Here is a 15273-nt window from a genome sequence, read left to right on the forward strand (position 1 = left end):
TCTGCGTGCCATGTGGGACCCTCGCCTGGCGGCCGGGGATTGAACCGGCACTGCAGAGGCTGGGAAAGCTTCACAGCGCGGTGCTCAATCACTGCGCCACCAGGGAGACCCTTTTTTCTTTTCTTTTAAAACATTTTGTTGCCCCTAGCTTTTCCTATCTGGTGTAAAATTAGCCAGAAAACATCCTCTTGCAGCCCTGGCTTTATTGCTGTGCTCTGCCCCACCTCCCACTTCATCAAACATGTTATGTATGTCTGCTTTGTTTAACTAATGATCTAGTTTGGGGTCTTTCATGAATCATCTGGTTTGGGGGGGACTCCCATTTTTAGTCCCACCTTTCCTGGGCCATCCAGGACTGGTGCTGAGCCAACTGAATTCTCATGGGGATTTGGAGAAGGAAGCGGTTATGTCATTCTGTCTCTTCTTGCTTCCACACCTTTCTCTGGGATGGTGACTCCTTCCTGGCTCAAACCCCCACACCCCCTAAATATTGGTCACAGCTGTGTGTCAGCTGCCCCTGCGGGTGAAGGTGACTGTGAGTCACAGGTGCACCAGCAAGCCCCCACCCCCAGGGCTTTAGGCGAGGGGAGCCACCTGTCCATTTTTTCTTCCCCATTTGTTGCAAGCCTGCTGTGTGCCAGGCACAGTTCTAGGTGCTAGAGGCCCAGGGGTGAACAAAACAGATACGAATACATGACCTGTGGAGGGGTTTATAACTCAATGGAGGAAGACAAGGAGCAATTAACTGATAAGATCATAACAGACTACGTGAAAAGCCTCAAAGAAATGAGTGGGGTGCTGGGAAGACTTGGAGGGGCTTTAAGTTTGGGGGTCCGAAGAAATCTGAGGGGGTGACAATTGTTTATTCAGTCTAGTATTTTTGATTGGGCTGGTGTCTTATAAGTACCAAAAAATCTTCCAGTCTGTGGCTGTACAGATGACAACAGCAGACAGCACTAGGTCCTCCCTGAGCTTCCAGACCAGTGGGCAGAGACGACTGGCAAGAACAAATGAACCCACAGGATACTTTTTTAGAGAGAGATAGAGATTGTGGGGGAAATTAAAATACAGAGCAGTGTAACCCTGAGGGAGCTTCGCCCATCGGACCGTCCAACCAGCAGGTGAGGTCAGACCAGGTTTCCTGGATGTGGGTAGACTGAGGCACAGCTGCGATGGCAGGAGGTGGCTCAGAAAGGAGGGAACTTGAGATGGGGAGTCAGGAAGGCCTCTCTTAGGGTGGCACCTGAGGAAACCAAGGAGCAGCACAGGAAAGATGTGGGCAGGATTTTCCCAGCATAAATCTCTACAGGAGGGAGGCCAGGGATCAGCAGGGAGCCAGATGGAGAGGACTGGCGGGAATAGAGAGCAGAGGCTGGATTTCATCCTAACACCAGCACATGGCCTGGGATCCACGGTGCAGGGCTGGCGGACCTCACGCGCCTCCATCTCTCTGAGGCCCTCAGACGGGCTGCACTGTGACGTCACAGTGCCCCATGAGGTCACAGCAAGAAGCTCCGGAGCCATAGCCCACCGGTGGGCTCACTAACATCACATCACTGCGGGACCAGGGCCGCTGGGCCATAAAATCTTAGGGAGCCATGCCAAAACGGGACGTCGTGCTCACCAATGTCACCATTGTCCAGCTGCTCCGACAGCCATGCCCCGGTGAGGGGGCGGCAGGGTGACCCCGGGAGGGGGACACAGCGCGTGGAGTGAATCCGGGGAGGGGAGAAGGGTAGCCTGGGCGCACCCCACGCCCCCGCACTGGGCTCACTTTGGGTCCGAGCTCCCGTTCAGCAAAGCGCTCGCCTCCTGGAGTCGGCGCAGGCAGGAGGCGCGGGGTGGGGCCGCCACCTGCCGGCCCCGGCCCTTCCAGCCAGGAATCGCTTCGCGGCTACCCGCCCGCGCCCTCATCCACCCCCCAGGCCCGCCCGCCTGGTCCTCGGGGTTTGCTGGCGGTGGTTTCTGTGCTGGTGGCGGAAGCTCGGGTGCAAGGCCGCGGCAGGCGGGGGCCAGGGGGTCGCGAGGAGCGCGCGGCTCGCAGACATTTCTAAGGAGACCCCGCACCCCGAGGAGCTGGGTCTCCCATTCAGCGGACGCTTGTGCGGGTCTGGTCAAAGAGACCGCTTTGGGGGGGGGGGGGGACTCTGACCTCCCTGCATTGCGCAAAACGAGGACATTTGCAACGCGCAGGGGCCACGCCAGTCGCTTTACAGGCGCGCCCTCGTCCCAGCCTCATAACCGTCAGCTGAGCCCATTTAACAAGGCGACCTACAGAGATAAGGGAGCGCAAACCACTGCCCTAGGTCGCGGGGCTGGAGACCCGATTCCCCGGCCTCCGCGGCGCAGGGCTGGGGTGGGGCGGGCTGGGGGCGGGCTGGGGCGGGCTGGGGGCGGGCTGGGGGCGGGCTGGGCGGGGCGAGGGCGGGGCTTAGGTCTTGCCCCGGGGTCCCGAAGGCCTGGGAGTCCCAACAGCTCACACAGCTTAAATGACTGGGAGACTTGAACCCTTCCCTGCTCATCATCGCTGTGACCTCGGGCCTCGGTTTCCCCTCCGCAAAGTGGATTTCCAGCTCATGTGTCATGGGATTGTGTGAGCTGATGCACGTGAGGAGCTCGTCCCAGCACCCAGCCCGTGGTGGCACCCAGGAAATGGGAGTGCCGTAGTAATTGGGAGAAGGCACCTGTGCGCTTGTTTCCCCTACCAGGTGATGCTTCATCACTGAAGCGCCTCTGGGTTCCTCCTTCCTGGCCTTTGCTTTGCTCCAGCCATTGTCCTCCACCCCTAAAGTGGGGCGGAGAAGGGGGGCAGGCTGGGGTAGTTGGGAGAGCAGGACCACCTGGGCTTTCTTTGAAAGGCCCCCAAGGGGGCTCAGATACTCTTAATCCGGATGGATAAAGCTCCCCCTTTTGTGACAGTAGAAACAGAACCCCCAGGAACACAAATATCCTTAGAGTCACTGGTAACCCATAAATGCTGACTAACCTTTATGAACTTGCACTGGTACTGGAGACACCCACAGCCCAGCCTGGGGCCACGAGGTCTGTGGTGGAATGAAGAAGTCAAGGAGACAGCCAGGCCAGGGGACCCCCAGCTCCTAGCCCCTCCTCCACCGCCATGTGCCTTTGATCCTGGAGCCAAAAGCATCTCACACCTTCACCTTTCAGCTTCTCTGCAATCCTACTATCATCCTTTCTGGCAAATACTCTTCGTATTACACTTCCTCCCCTCTGTTAAAATCAGCACCCACTCATGGGCTGTGAGATCTTACTGCGTCCTCGAAGCAGCCCAAGGTGGAGGGGCAGATGAGATGCCAGGACATAAGCAGGAAGGTTTGGTCCAGCACACTCTTAATCCAGATCTTAATACATAGGTAGCAGGTGGCTAAACCAGGGTTGACACGCAGACCAGAACCCCAGCTTGAAACCTCCCCACATCTCCCTTCCACCTCCCTCCTCCTCTTCTGTCATGTAACTCAGACCCACACCTCCGAGCACTGGGGTGTTATCTGCAACCCAGGAGTGGGAGTGTGGTTCTAGACAGGTGGAAGTTGCTAGAGGTTTCCATTTATTTTCGTATTTCTGATACACCTGTATTTCCAAAACTTCTCTGGGCCTCAGTGCAGATCTAGCAAGCCAGATTCTCCTAAGAAGTGCCCCCTTCTTGAGTGATTCTTATCAGCAGAACAGTTTGGGGGACCACTGAGATCAATTACCAACAAGTTCAGAAAATGATCTTTTTTAAAAAAAAGATTTATTTATGCATACAAGAGCTGGGGTACAGGCCAGAGATGCGGGGGGTGAGAGGATTCACAGAGACAGAGTGGGGCACAGAACAGGCAGACTGACCGAAATACACGAAATACACTGGTGAGGGGAGCGGCAGGTGAGACAGGAGAGTCTGCTGTGCCGTGTGGGTAGCTCCCTGGCCAGTCGAGGATCAAACTCGTGCTGCAGAGGTTGCGGATTGCTTCATAGTGCGGTGCTTAACCCCTTGCGCCACCAGAGAGGCCCCGAGAAAATGATCTTTGAGCTACAAAGGTATCTCAAAGGTGTATAGTTTCTCAGAATCTGTATTCACACACCTTATAGGACCTCCAGTAATTCTCACGGGACTTCTCTGAGAGAAGTACTATTTTCTCCATTTTACAGAGGAGGAAACTGAGGCACAGTGAACCTCCCCCCACGCAATTGTTAAAAATGCAGACTCCCGGGCCCCTCCTGGTGGCGCAGCGGTTGAGCGCTGGGCTGCGAAGCTTCCCGTAGCCTCTGCAGCGCCGGTTCGATCCCCGGCCACCGGCGAGGGTCCCACCAAAAAAAAAATAAAAAAAAAATGCAGACTCCCTGAATGAGAATCTCCAGGGAAGGGGCCCTGGTGTTGACATGTCAAGGCAAGTCCACCCTAGGCCATTGTGTGGACCGGGCAGGGCTGGGAGACGCTGAGCTCGATGGCTGGCCGCCAGGAGCCAGCCATGGGTTCTGGGGGCAAAGACGGTTACCCGGATGAAGCAGCTCACTTCCACCCTCCCCCCACAGTCACCAGACCACCGCCACCGCCCCCACCGCCACCCCCACCACCTGAACCCAAGGTTGAGCCAACGCCTGAACCTGAACCTGAACCTGAACCCGAACCCGAGCCTGAGCCCATAGAGGAGGAAGCCCCGCCGCCACCACCACCACCACCACCACCTCCGCCTCCTCCACCTGTTAAGCCGAAACTAATTGTGGGCATCAACGGGTAAGTGGCCCCGAGTTCTTCCTAAGACTTTAGGGTGCAGCCCCTCCTCTGGGCCATCTCCATGTGTCTCCCTGGTACTGCTTTCATTCTGCCCCCGCTGGAGGAGCCAGGGCTCCACCCTCAGGGACCCCACCTTCTGGTGGGGAGAGAACAGTAACAAGTGAGGAATAAGTCAGTGTGGCGGGTGTGTGTTATGAACAGCATGGCACCCGGGGTGCAGTGAGCCTGGAGGGGGCAGTGTGAGCCAGGGCGGTGCGGAGGCCTCTGGGAAATGACACTGGAGCGGGCCTCAGTGACAGCTGTGCAGCAAGCCACGGCCCTAAAAGGAAGGAGGCAGCTCCTGTGCTGAAGTCAGCATGGGTGGGGTGGAGCAAACAAGGGGGAGAGGTGGAAGGGCGGTCGGGAGCCAGCAGGGCCTGGTGACCCATGGTAAGGGCTTTGGAGTTGGTTTTGCTGATAGTTGCGGAGCTTTCAGGCCAAGAGACACAATCAGACCCACCATTCTATGAGATCCGTTCAGCTGCAAGGTTAGGACGGGGGCAGGGGATGGATGGGCGGAGGAAGCAGGAAAGCAGTGAAGAGTCAGGCAAGGCCGTCTGGGCAAGAGACAACGGTGGCCCACACCGGGCCAGGCTGCTTCTTCCCCAAGACTGGAGGGTCCCACTCAGTCTCTTCAAGTGGGTGTCTTCCCTGCTGCCCCCTACTCTTCCATCCCCTCCCCTGCCCACCTCGAGGAGTCTGAGACCCCCTAACGCCCATGTCCCTGGACAGATTCGGACGCATCGGACGCCTGGTGCTGCGGGCCTGCTTGGAAAAGGGGGTGAAAGTAGTGGCCGTGAATGACCCATTTATCAGTCCCGAGTACATGGTGAGCAGCAGGGAGGCGGGGGCCGGGTGGAGGGAGCTCTATGGAAGGTTCCCCTCTGCAAAGTGGGGACTCCCTGGAGCTGCTCATCCCCCCATCCCTGCCCCCACAAAACTAGGAGCCCTCTGTCTCCCGCAGGTATACATGTTTAAGTACGACTCCACCCACGGCCAATACGCAGGAAAGGTAGAATGCAAGGACGGCCAGCTGCTCGTGGACAACCAGGAGATCAGTGTCTTCCAGTGGTAAGGGCCGCCGGACGTAGCAATGACTAGGGTGGACTCCTGGTGACGTGGGGTTCATAACTCCCCCAAACCGTGCGCATGTGCCTCTGGGTACTGGTTTGCAGAGAAGTTGTCAGAAAAGCTGTTCATCCCAAGTGGTCTGGAAGCACTCACCTAGAAAGATGCCCGTTGTACTGCAAGCACGTTGTACTTAACACACATTTGCATGTTTTCTCACAAGCTTGTCAACATGTCTAGACCTCAACTCGTGGTTCCCCTTCAATCTCCCCACCTATCCCTCTCCCCTCCCCGGACATGGTAAGGCGGCCTCCGATCAGTCCCAACACAGCAGTGTTTAAAAAACATCAGACGGGCCTCCCTGGTGGCACAAGGGGTTAAGCTCTGCACTATGAAGCGATCCGTAGCCTCTGCAGCACGAGTTCAATCCCCAGCCAGCCAGGGAGCAACCCACATGGCGAGGCAGACCCCTCCTGTCTCGCCCGCTGCTCCCCTCAGCAGTGTGTTTCAGTCAGTCTGCCTGCTCTGTTCCCCATTCTGTCTCTGGTGGATCCTCTCACCTCCCACTCCGCATCTCTGGCCTGTGCCCCAGCTCTTGTATGCATAAGTAAATAAATCTTAAAACAAACAAAAACAACATCAGATGAACGCGGTGGTGTAGGGTCACTGAACGGAGAAAAACCTGTGTCATGCTTCCTTTGAGTAGGCAATTTAGAGTCAATAATAGTCTTACCTTTAGCTTTGCCTTTGGAGTAATGGTGATGTAACTTTTATTGTTTATGTACTTTTCCTGTTGTTAAAGTTATCATTTATTTTAGTTTTATGATTCTATTAGAGCTACAAGCATAAGGAACTCCTACTTTCTTTTATATCTATGTAAAAGATATTTAAACAATGATAATAAAAATTATCAAGTGTATTTAAAAAAATCAGATGAACCCAGTTACTCCCCTACTTAAATCCTCCAGTGGCTTCCCATCACCCCAACAAAATCCCAGCTCCTGATTGCACCCAGCACTCCACCTCCCACCCCTGCAGGCGTTAGTCACCTCAGCCACATGCCATCCACCTCTTGAGGTGCCGAGCCAGCACCTCTCACCACCACCCCCCACAGCCCCCGGCAATGCTGACTCCTTACAACACCAATGTTCTTTTTTTTTTTTTTAAAGATTAAGATTCTTTTTTTTAAATTAATTTATTTATTTATACAAGCACTGGGTACAGTCAGAAGCACGGGAGGGTGACAGAATTCACCAGAGCCAGAGTAGGGAACAGAACAGGCAGACTGACGAAATGCACTGCTGAGGGGAGCAGTGGGCACGACAGGACAGGTCTGCGCGCAATGTGGGATCGAACCGGCGCTGCAGAGGCTGCGGGCAGCTTCACAGCCCAGCGCTCAATGGCTGCACCACCAGGGGAGGCCCACAACACCAGTGTTCTTTTTAAAAGACATGTTTAGAATCTTTAAGTCAACAACATTCGGTGTTTAATACGTTTCAAACACAAACATTTTCAAGACAGCAAAAAAAAAAAATTAAAATTGACCAAGTTGGAGCGAGTAAACCTACTTTATGTCTCAAAGTAAGTGTTCCCCACTGCTGCACCCTGGCTGCCTTAAACCTTTGCACACACTTGCACAAGCAGCCTGGTGGCGCCCGCCAGCCACGAACAACATCTGCAGCTTTCCTGGGCTCTTCCTAGCAGGTGTCCTTTGGGCCTCTGTGATAAGGGGGTCAGAGCTGGGTGCAGTGAGGGGAGGGCGAGTGGAGTCAGTGAGAATAGGAGCAACTGCTTGACCCAAGTTTGAAATCTCGTGTTCTTTCCTGCCTGCCCCGGCACCATCATTTCTGTCACTTGCAGCTTTTTTCCTGTCCCTTCCTGTCACCGCAATGTGTGCCCCCTCGCAGATGCTGCCTTCTCTGGTGACCTCAGCAGAGGTCTGCGCTCCCACATCACACTGAGGAGTGTGGACATTGTCAGGTTGTGCGTGTGTGTGTTTACCTGGCTCTACCCCTCTCCAGTCAGGTGACCTTGGGTAGTGGACTGACCTTCCCCAGCCTCAGTTTCCTCAGAATCTGATGGGGACAATATCAGACCACAGCAGGGAGCACGGCCGGAGTTAACAGGTTAATAGGGAGCACGGGGAAGGGCACTTTCCCACAAGGCCACAGCTTCCTTGCAGGGAGGGCTGTCAGTTTGTGTCACCATGTGGCATTGGCATCAGCAGGTGCAGGCCCCAGCTCTTTACTAGACTCAGTACCTCCTTAAAGAATGAAGGAATGAAGGAATGAAGGAATGAAGGAATGAATGAATGAATGAATGAATGAAATCCTCGAAACAGCTCTCTGGGAAGAAGGGTAGGCCCCATGACAGCCTAGGGGAAGAGGCTGGGGTGGGGTGTCCTGGGATGCTGACTCTTTTCCCCATACCAACTCAATAATGGCTGCAGAGGAATTTATTGAAGTGCCCCCAAACTTGGAAGGCAGGAAGTGGAGGCGGGAGGCCTCAGAGAAGGGCTAGTCAGGTCAGATGATGAAAAGTGTGATTTGACAGAGCAGATAACCAGGGAGAGAAAACCATGTGGTGGCCCAGGGAATAGAGGGAAGCCCCTCATTCATTCATTCACTCAATCATTCATTCCTGCAGCATAGCTAGAGTGCAGATCCCAGGCCAGGCACCTCTACTCCCTGCTGGCTCTGCCTTCTACCCCCTATGCCCTGACCTTGGCCCCTCTGAAAAATGCCGAAAACACTACTCAGGTTGGGAGAGTCAGATGAGTCCAATACAGATAGAGCATACAGAATACAGCATATGGTAGGTGCTCAACACATGTGTAGAATGACTAAAAAAACCCCACAAACACTGACTGAACCTCTCTGAGAGGAGCAGGTTCATGGAAAAGAAAACAGACCCGGCCCTGCTGCTGTGGTATGTTCCAGAAGAAGAGACACTAATGAATGACCCCAGATGCAAATACTGCAATGTAATGAACCCAGTGAGGGGGAAGACAGTGCATAAAATAGCTTATCCTTTTATTGTTTTGTGTAAATCCAAGCAAAACACAGCAATATTTGACATTCAGTGTTTTGAACAATGGTTGATAAAATAAAGATGTGCATTTGAAAAACAGGAAGCAAATCTCTTACAATATAAACCACTGGCCACAACAGCCCCAAGGGGACGTTAGACTCCAGTCCTGCCTGCAGGGAGCCTCTCTGGGGCTGCAGTGTCACTGGGGACCAGGCCTGCCTCTGGCAGCAGGCTCCTCATTGCAGGAGTTGGGTGGTAAAGACAAGAGGGGCAGGAGGGCTGTGGTGAGGGGCCACTGTTGGGGACTAGGAGTAATGGCCTCACCTTCAGGGGAGTAGGGAGTAATCAGGTTGCCCCCCAGGGATTGAGGCCTGAGTCAGGGAGTTGGCAACTGTGTTCAGGAGTAGCGCAGCTAGAAAAGGGTCAGCATCGGAAGCAAGGACCCAGGGTGGAGCCCATCTGGGCAGTGTGTAAGGGGAACAATGACTACAGGGCAGGCAGGCAGGCATCTGGTCAGCCTTTCAAATGGTCAAGGTCATAGACTATGGAGGGGAGGCCAAGCGGGGGAGAGACTCACAGCTGCCACCCTCCACAGCGACCAGCCCAAAGACATCCCCTGGAGGTCCGTCGGGAGCCCCTACGTGGTGGAATCCACAGGCGTGTTCCTGACCTTAGACAAAGCTTCGGTAAGTGAGGAGGGGGTGCCCAGGACCATCTGGGGTGTGACGTCAGGAGCACTTCATGACACCTGTGCTCCTTCCCTAGAAACACATCGAGGCAGGCGCCCAACGTGTGATCATCAGCGCACCTTCACCCGATGCGCCCATGTTGGTCATGGGGGTGAACGAGAAGGAATATAACCCTGGCTCCATGAGGATTGTCAGGTAACAGGCAGCCCCGTTCTGGAGTGGGTGGGTGGGTGGATGCGCCAGCATGTGGTGGGGAGGGATCCTCACCGCCACTCCTGCCTGACCCCTGGCGCCGCTTCCACAGCCATCTGCTTCTCCCCAGAGTCTTAGCGGCCTTTATGTTAATGTTACTTAAAATTTAGAAAGGCATGACTTTGGGGGAACTGCCTCCAACTGCGCCTCTGGCGCCTCCTCCTGAGGCATCCCCATTAATCCCCTTCATCCTCTGTGTGTACACCTTGAAAGAGGGGAGTTGGAGGGTACCCTGTGACCCTCTCACAATGCCCCTGCACACCCGGGCCTCTTCCAGCAATGCATCCTGCACCACCAACTGCCTGGCCCCCCTAGCCAAGGTCATCCATGAGGAATTTGGGATCGTGGAAGGGCTGATGGTGAGTTGAGGAGAGGGGCTGGAACAGGAGGGAGGGCAGGAAGAACCAACCTCTTGTTCCCAGGGCTTGTTAGCGTGTGCAGGTAATGGAGCGACCGGTTTTGGGAGGAGGAGAAAAGTCTTAAAACACTGTGGGCCCTGGCTTGTGCTGGTTCCGCCAGCCTCCACATTAGGGTCACCACCCTGGGTGTGGGGAAGTGGCCTGGGAGCTTGGGCATGGGAAGGCCTCACCTCGGCCCTCTTCTTCCCCAAGACCACGGTCCATTCCTACACTGCCACCCAGAAGACAGTGGATGGGCCATCGAAGAAGGCCTGGCGAGACGGGCGCGGAGCCCACCAGAACATCATCCCAGCCTCCACAGGGGCTGCCAAGGCGGTGGGAAAAGTCATCCCCAAACTCCAAGGGTATGAGGGCAGGAAGCTGCCACCAGGGTGGGGAGCACACCCGGGGAATGGACTGGCCCCCAAACATTAAGGTGTCTATTGAGGGGAAAGCAGTGACAAGAAGAGATAGACAGAGAAGTCCCTGGATTCTGACTCCCACCCTCATGTGCATTCTCCAGGAAGCTGACAGGAATGGCCTTCCGGGTGCCAACCCCAAATGTGTCTGTTGTGGACCTGACCTGCCGCCTGGCCCAGCCTACCCCATTCTCAACCATCAAGGAGGCTATAAAAGCAGCAGCTAAGGGGCCCCTGGCTGGCATCCTGGCCTACACAGAGGATGAGGTAGGAACAGAGGACAGGGATTCCGTGGGGAGGCAGCGTGGTTTCTACTTGTCATGGAACTGCTGGCAATGTATCAAGATAGGAATTTCAGGGCTGGGAAGGTCAGATCTCCCAGGCTCAGGGACTTTGCATTTACTGCTTCTTTGGTCTGAAAGCTTTTCCCCAGATGGCCAAATAGATCCACCTCCTCCAAGTCTCTACTTCAGCCTCCCTCCTCAGCAAGATGTTCTTTTTGTGGCCCTACATTTCAGTTACTGTAGGCCCTGCCATTGTGTGCATTTCATGAAAGCAGAGATTAGGGACTACCTTTGTACTTGTACTTGCCTAGCTCCAGGGTCTGGCACACAGCAGGTGCTTAATGAACAAGAGAAAGGCTCCCATTTTTTAATACTTGCTCCCAGCAGCCATGGCCAGGAGTCTCCCCTGTGGGAGTGTTTGTTACCATCCCTTCACTCTCAGGAGTGCCACCTCTGTGCCTCCACCCTGGCGCTGCCTCCCTGCTTTAGCTCCTGCAGGTCCACCCTTATGCAGCCGCCAGGATCTCATTTTATAATGAAATCACCCCCAGTGCTTAAAACCTTCCTGGAGCCTTCCACCACACTGGGGTCACATGCTGAGGACCTCTGTCCTGCTGCATCTTCCACCTCAGACACTGTGCCGAAGGGCCTGAGTTGGCCAGATCCTCCTTGTCCCCTGAGAGGACCCTTGCGCAGCCCAGTCCAAGCGCCCACCTTATCCCGGGAAGTGATGTTTATGGGCGGCCTCATGGTGTTGAGGTCTGTGTCCTCCGCTCAGTCCCGGCCAGCAAAGCCCCATCTGCCTTCTTCATACCCTGCCGCTGCAGGAGCAAAGCAGCGCCCCACCAGGTATGGCAGATGAACGGATGGACAGAAGGCAGAAGAGCCCGCGCCCGGGCTCCTGGAAGCCCCTGCTCTGCGGCCCACACTTAATTTTTGCAATTCTGTCGCCCAGGTGGTCTCCACGGACTTTCTCGGCGACCGCCACTCGTCCACCTTCGATGCTAAGGCCAGCATTGCGCTCAATGACCACTTCGTAAAGCTCATTTCCTGGTAAGGAGTCAACACAGAGAGTGGAGGGAGGCTAGGGGCGATCGGAAGGGATGCCCTGATCCCCAACCCCGCTCCTCCCTTCCCAGGTACGACAACGAGTATGGCTACAGTCACCGGGTGGTCGATCTCATCACCTACATGTTCAGCCGAGACAAATGAAGCAGGCTGGCCCCTGCCGCCTCCACCTCCCAGCGCTCTCGGGCCCCAACCAGTACCTCCCGTTCCCGCACTCGGCTCCTCGGGGGGAAGGAGGGCGCGCAGGGTGAAAGGCCTGCGCCGCTGGCCAACAGCGAAATAAAGAATAAAAAAAGACAGCGGCGCCCAGTCTTTCCGCGCCAGCCCCGCTCGCGAGTCCGTCTCCACCCGGAGCGCACTGCTCCGGTTCCGGCCCCGGGTCCGTGACGTCATCCGTCGGTGCCGGCGGGGGTTGCGCCCCTCGTGACGTCATCCTCCGGTGCCGGCGGGGCTGCGCCCTTCGTGACGTCATCCGCCGGCGCCGGCCGGAGCTGCGCTCCCAGAAGGCCGCGCGGGCCGCGGCGGAGGCAGGTGGGCGCCAGGCCCAGGCTCGGGCGCCAGGGCTGAGGCGGACATACACGCTGCGAGACCCCCGCCGCGCCCCTCCGCGGGCCGGGCGGCCGGCGCCATGACGCTGTTTCACTTCGGGAACTGCTTCGCCCTGGCCTACTTCCCCTACTTCATTACGTATAAGTGCAGCGGCCTGTGAGTGCGGGGCTGCCGCGGGGCGGGGAGGACGGGCCCGGGCCGACCTCTCCTCACCTTCCGCTCCTGCAGGTCCGAGTACAATGCCTTCTGGAAGTGTGTCCAGGCCGGGGTCACCTACCTCTTCGTGCAGCTGTGCAAGGTGAGGGCCGCCCGGACCCCACGCGGCTGGCCCCCAAGCTCACCAGACCCAGGGCTCCGCCCCCGCTCGGATCCCCCCCGGGTGGGACCGCCCTCGGGACTCGGCAGAAAACCCACAGAAGACGACTTTGGAAGGAATGGAACCTGAGGAGGAGAGGTCTTGAAGCCACTTTTGCATAACACTTTAGTAAAATGGAGCAAACTCAGCTGTGTGGTTAAGAGGGGTTTTGGTGCCGGCAATAGCTGTTCACTAACCCCCAAGGCCCACACAACACTAACACAGCACCTCCCCGGACCTGACCTTGATCCCCTGCGATGGCCACTTAACTCAAACTTAAGCACTCTCAGGGACGGGTCTCCTGCCCTCAGTCACCCCTGGTTCTGTTGCCTTGCCCCTGTCTGGTGGTCCCTCTCCCACATGGCCCCAGAACCCCAAGGTCCTTTCCTCCACATACACACTAACTTCTCACAACACCCACGTGGTTGATTCCTGTCACCTTGAGGTGACCTCTTCGCTTTCTCTTTTCAGATGCTGTTTCTGGCCACTTTCTTTCCCACCTGGGAAGGTGGCATTTATGACTTCATTGGGGTGAGTGGGGCCGGAGAGAGGAGGGAGGGAATGGGGTGGGCCCTCTGGCACCTGTGCTTACTCAAGCTTCACCCTGACCCACAGGAGTTCATGAAGGCCAGCGTGGATGTGGCAGACCTGATAGGCCTAAACCTTGTCATGTCCCGGAATGCCGGCAAGGGGGAGTACAAGATCATGGTTGCTGCCCTGGGCTGGGCCACAGCCGAGCTCATTATGTCCCGGTGTGTGCAGCAGCCTGGAGCCCAGATTCCTGAGATAGGACATCTGGGTTCCAGAGGGGTGCTGGCGGGAGGGGGCTCAGATTCTGAGTGCTGGGGGTATCTGGATACTAGAGAATCTCTCCCTTGCCTTCCTTAGCTGCATCCCACTCTGGGTTGGAGCCCGAGGCATTGAGTTTGACTGGAAATACATCCAGATGAGCATTGATTCCAACATCAGTCTGGTATGCAGTCCTGCTCTCTTACACATGCGCTTTTGCTGCCATGTTCTTCCCCAAGACCTGGCCCTGACGCCCTGCCTTCCTCCAGGTCCATTACATCGTTGCATCTGCCCAGGTCTGGATGATAACACGTTATGACCTGTACCACACTTTCAGACCGGCAGTCCTCCTGCTGATGTTCCTTAGTGTCTACAAAGCCTTTGTCATGGAGTAAGCTGGGTTGGGTTTGAGGTAGGGTGGATCCAAGTAGGGCTGTTTTGTTGCACTCCTTCCCTCATTGTGATGTTTCCCCCACAGGACCTTTGTCCACCTCTGTTCCCTGGGCAGCTGGACAGCACTGCTGGCCCGAGCGGTGGTGACAGGGCTGCTAGCCCTCAGCACCTTGGCCCTATATGTCGCTGTTGTCAATGTGCACTCCTAGGTGGGATATCCCAGACATCACATACCTTTTGCCTGTTTGCGGGTTTCAGTGAAGTAAACAGTATTTGGAAATTTGTTTCTGCCTCCATTTCTCACTATCTCATACCAGTACCATGCTCACCAGGGTTCCAGGGACACCCCCCACCCTCCCCCTCACCCCCGCTTTCTGGCTTTAAAGCCAGATAACAAGCTGAGAAACTAACACTGATTTGTCTTGTGTTCTGGGAACAGTGTCTTGGCTTCTTGTTTCCCCAGGGTAAACTGAGGGCTGGAAGTAGATGACCTTTGAGGGCCCTCGGGGAACAAAAGAGAGGAGCCTGAATCTAGGAAAAGGTTCTTGTGGACTTCGTATAGCCTCACTGTGACCCTCTTCTACATGGGCCCTTCTCTAGAGTTTCAGCCCCAATCTCCCCTACTAATCCACCCTTTGTGTGGCAGCTAAGGGCATCTATTTGAGACCCCCATCATACTAGTTCATGCTCCCTGCTTACAATCATCTGTGGCTCTCCATTGCACACCGAACAGCCCAACCACGTGACCCTTGGTCTTGCTCTTGGGGCAGGTCTTGGTGGTCCTGAGCTCTTCAGTGCTTTCACTCTCAGGTCAGATCCTGGCCTTAGTCTTCTCCGGGAAGCTGCAGTCAAGTGGCAGAGCATTTGCGCCCTCCAGTTTGGCATTGCCTGCGATGCCACCCTCCCTGCCTCAGCCCTTCCTCTCCGGATCCTACTGCTATCGGTGGGATCCCCTGGAGCATGGGATAATTGCCCCCTCCATCCTCTCCACCAAGCAGTTGAGCTCCTGCCATAATGTTATTTAACCCTGGGCCTAGGAAAGCACCAAGCGTACCTCTGCTCTACACTTGGTGTTTTCACCCTCAGACGGGGCAGCCTCATCTAACCCCACTCCCTTCTCCTTGCCCTGACAGGGCCCATAGGCATCAGGAGTGGAATGGAAAGGTGAGAACTTGGTCACCCTGACTTGGATGTGAAAAGGG

At 55.8% G+C, this 15273-nt stretch overlaps 2 protein-coding genes across 2 annotated transcripts; both read left to right on the plus strand.

Moving 5' to 3' along the window:
- Positions 1–1598: 1598 nt before the first annotated feature.
- GAPDHS (glyceraldehyde-3-phosphate dehydrogenase, spermatogenic) lies at positions 1599–12129 on the plus strand (the record flags this gene model as incomplete). Its single annotated transcript, XM_084257912.1, has 11 exons — positions 1599–1665; positions 4537–4738; positions 5510–5606; positions 5742–5848; positions 9471–9561; positions 9641–9759; positions 10094–10175; positions 10428–10579; positions 10738–10900; positions 11873–11970; positions 12057–12129. 11 exons carry the CDS (start codon positions 1599–1601, stop codon positions 12127–12129), a joined length of 1251 nt encoding a protein of 416 aa, XP_084114038.1.
- Positions 12130–12613: 484 nt separating this feature from the next.
- TMEM147 (transmembrane protein 147) lies at positions 12614–14292 on the plus strand (the record flags this gene model as incomplete). Its single annotated transcript, XM_084256666.1, has 7 exons — positions 12614–12690; positions 12763–12832; positions 13361–13420; positions 13505–13641; positions 13778–13862; positions 13948–14069; positions 14157–14292. The coding sequence occupies 7 exons, from the start codon at positions 12614–12616 to the stop codon at positions 14278–14280; spliced, it is 675 nt and encodes a 224-aa protein (XP_084112792.1). The 3' UTR covers positions 14281–14292.
- Between the last annotated feature and the right edge of the window lie 981 nt (positions 14293–15273).

The sequence above is a fragment of the Talpa europaea genome (genome assembly GCF_964194135.1).
Source record: "Talpa europaea genome assembly, chromosome: 16".
Taxonomy (NCBI): Eukaryota; Metazoa; Chordata; class Mammalia; order Eulipotyphla; family Talpidae; genus Talpa; species Talpa europaea.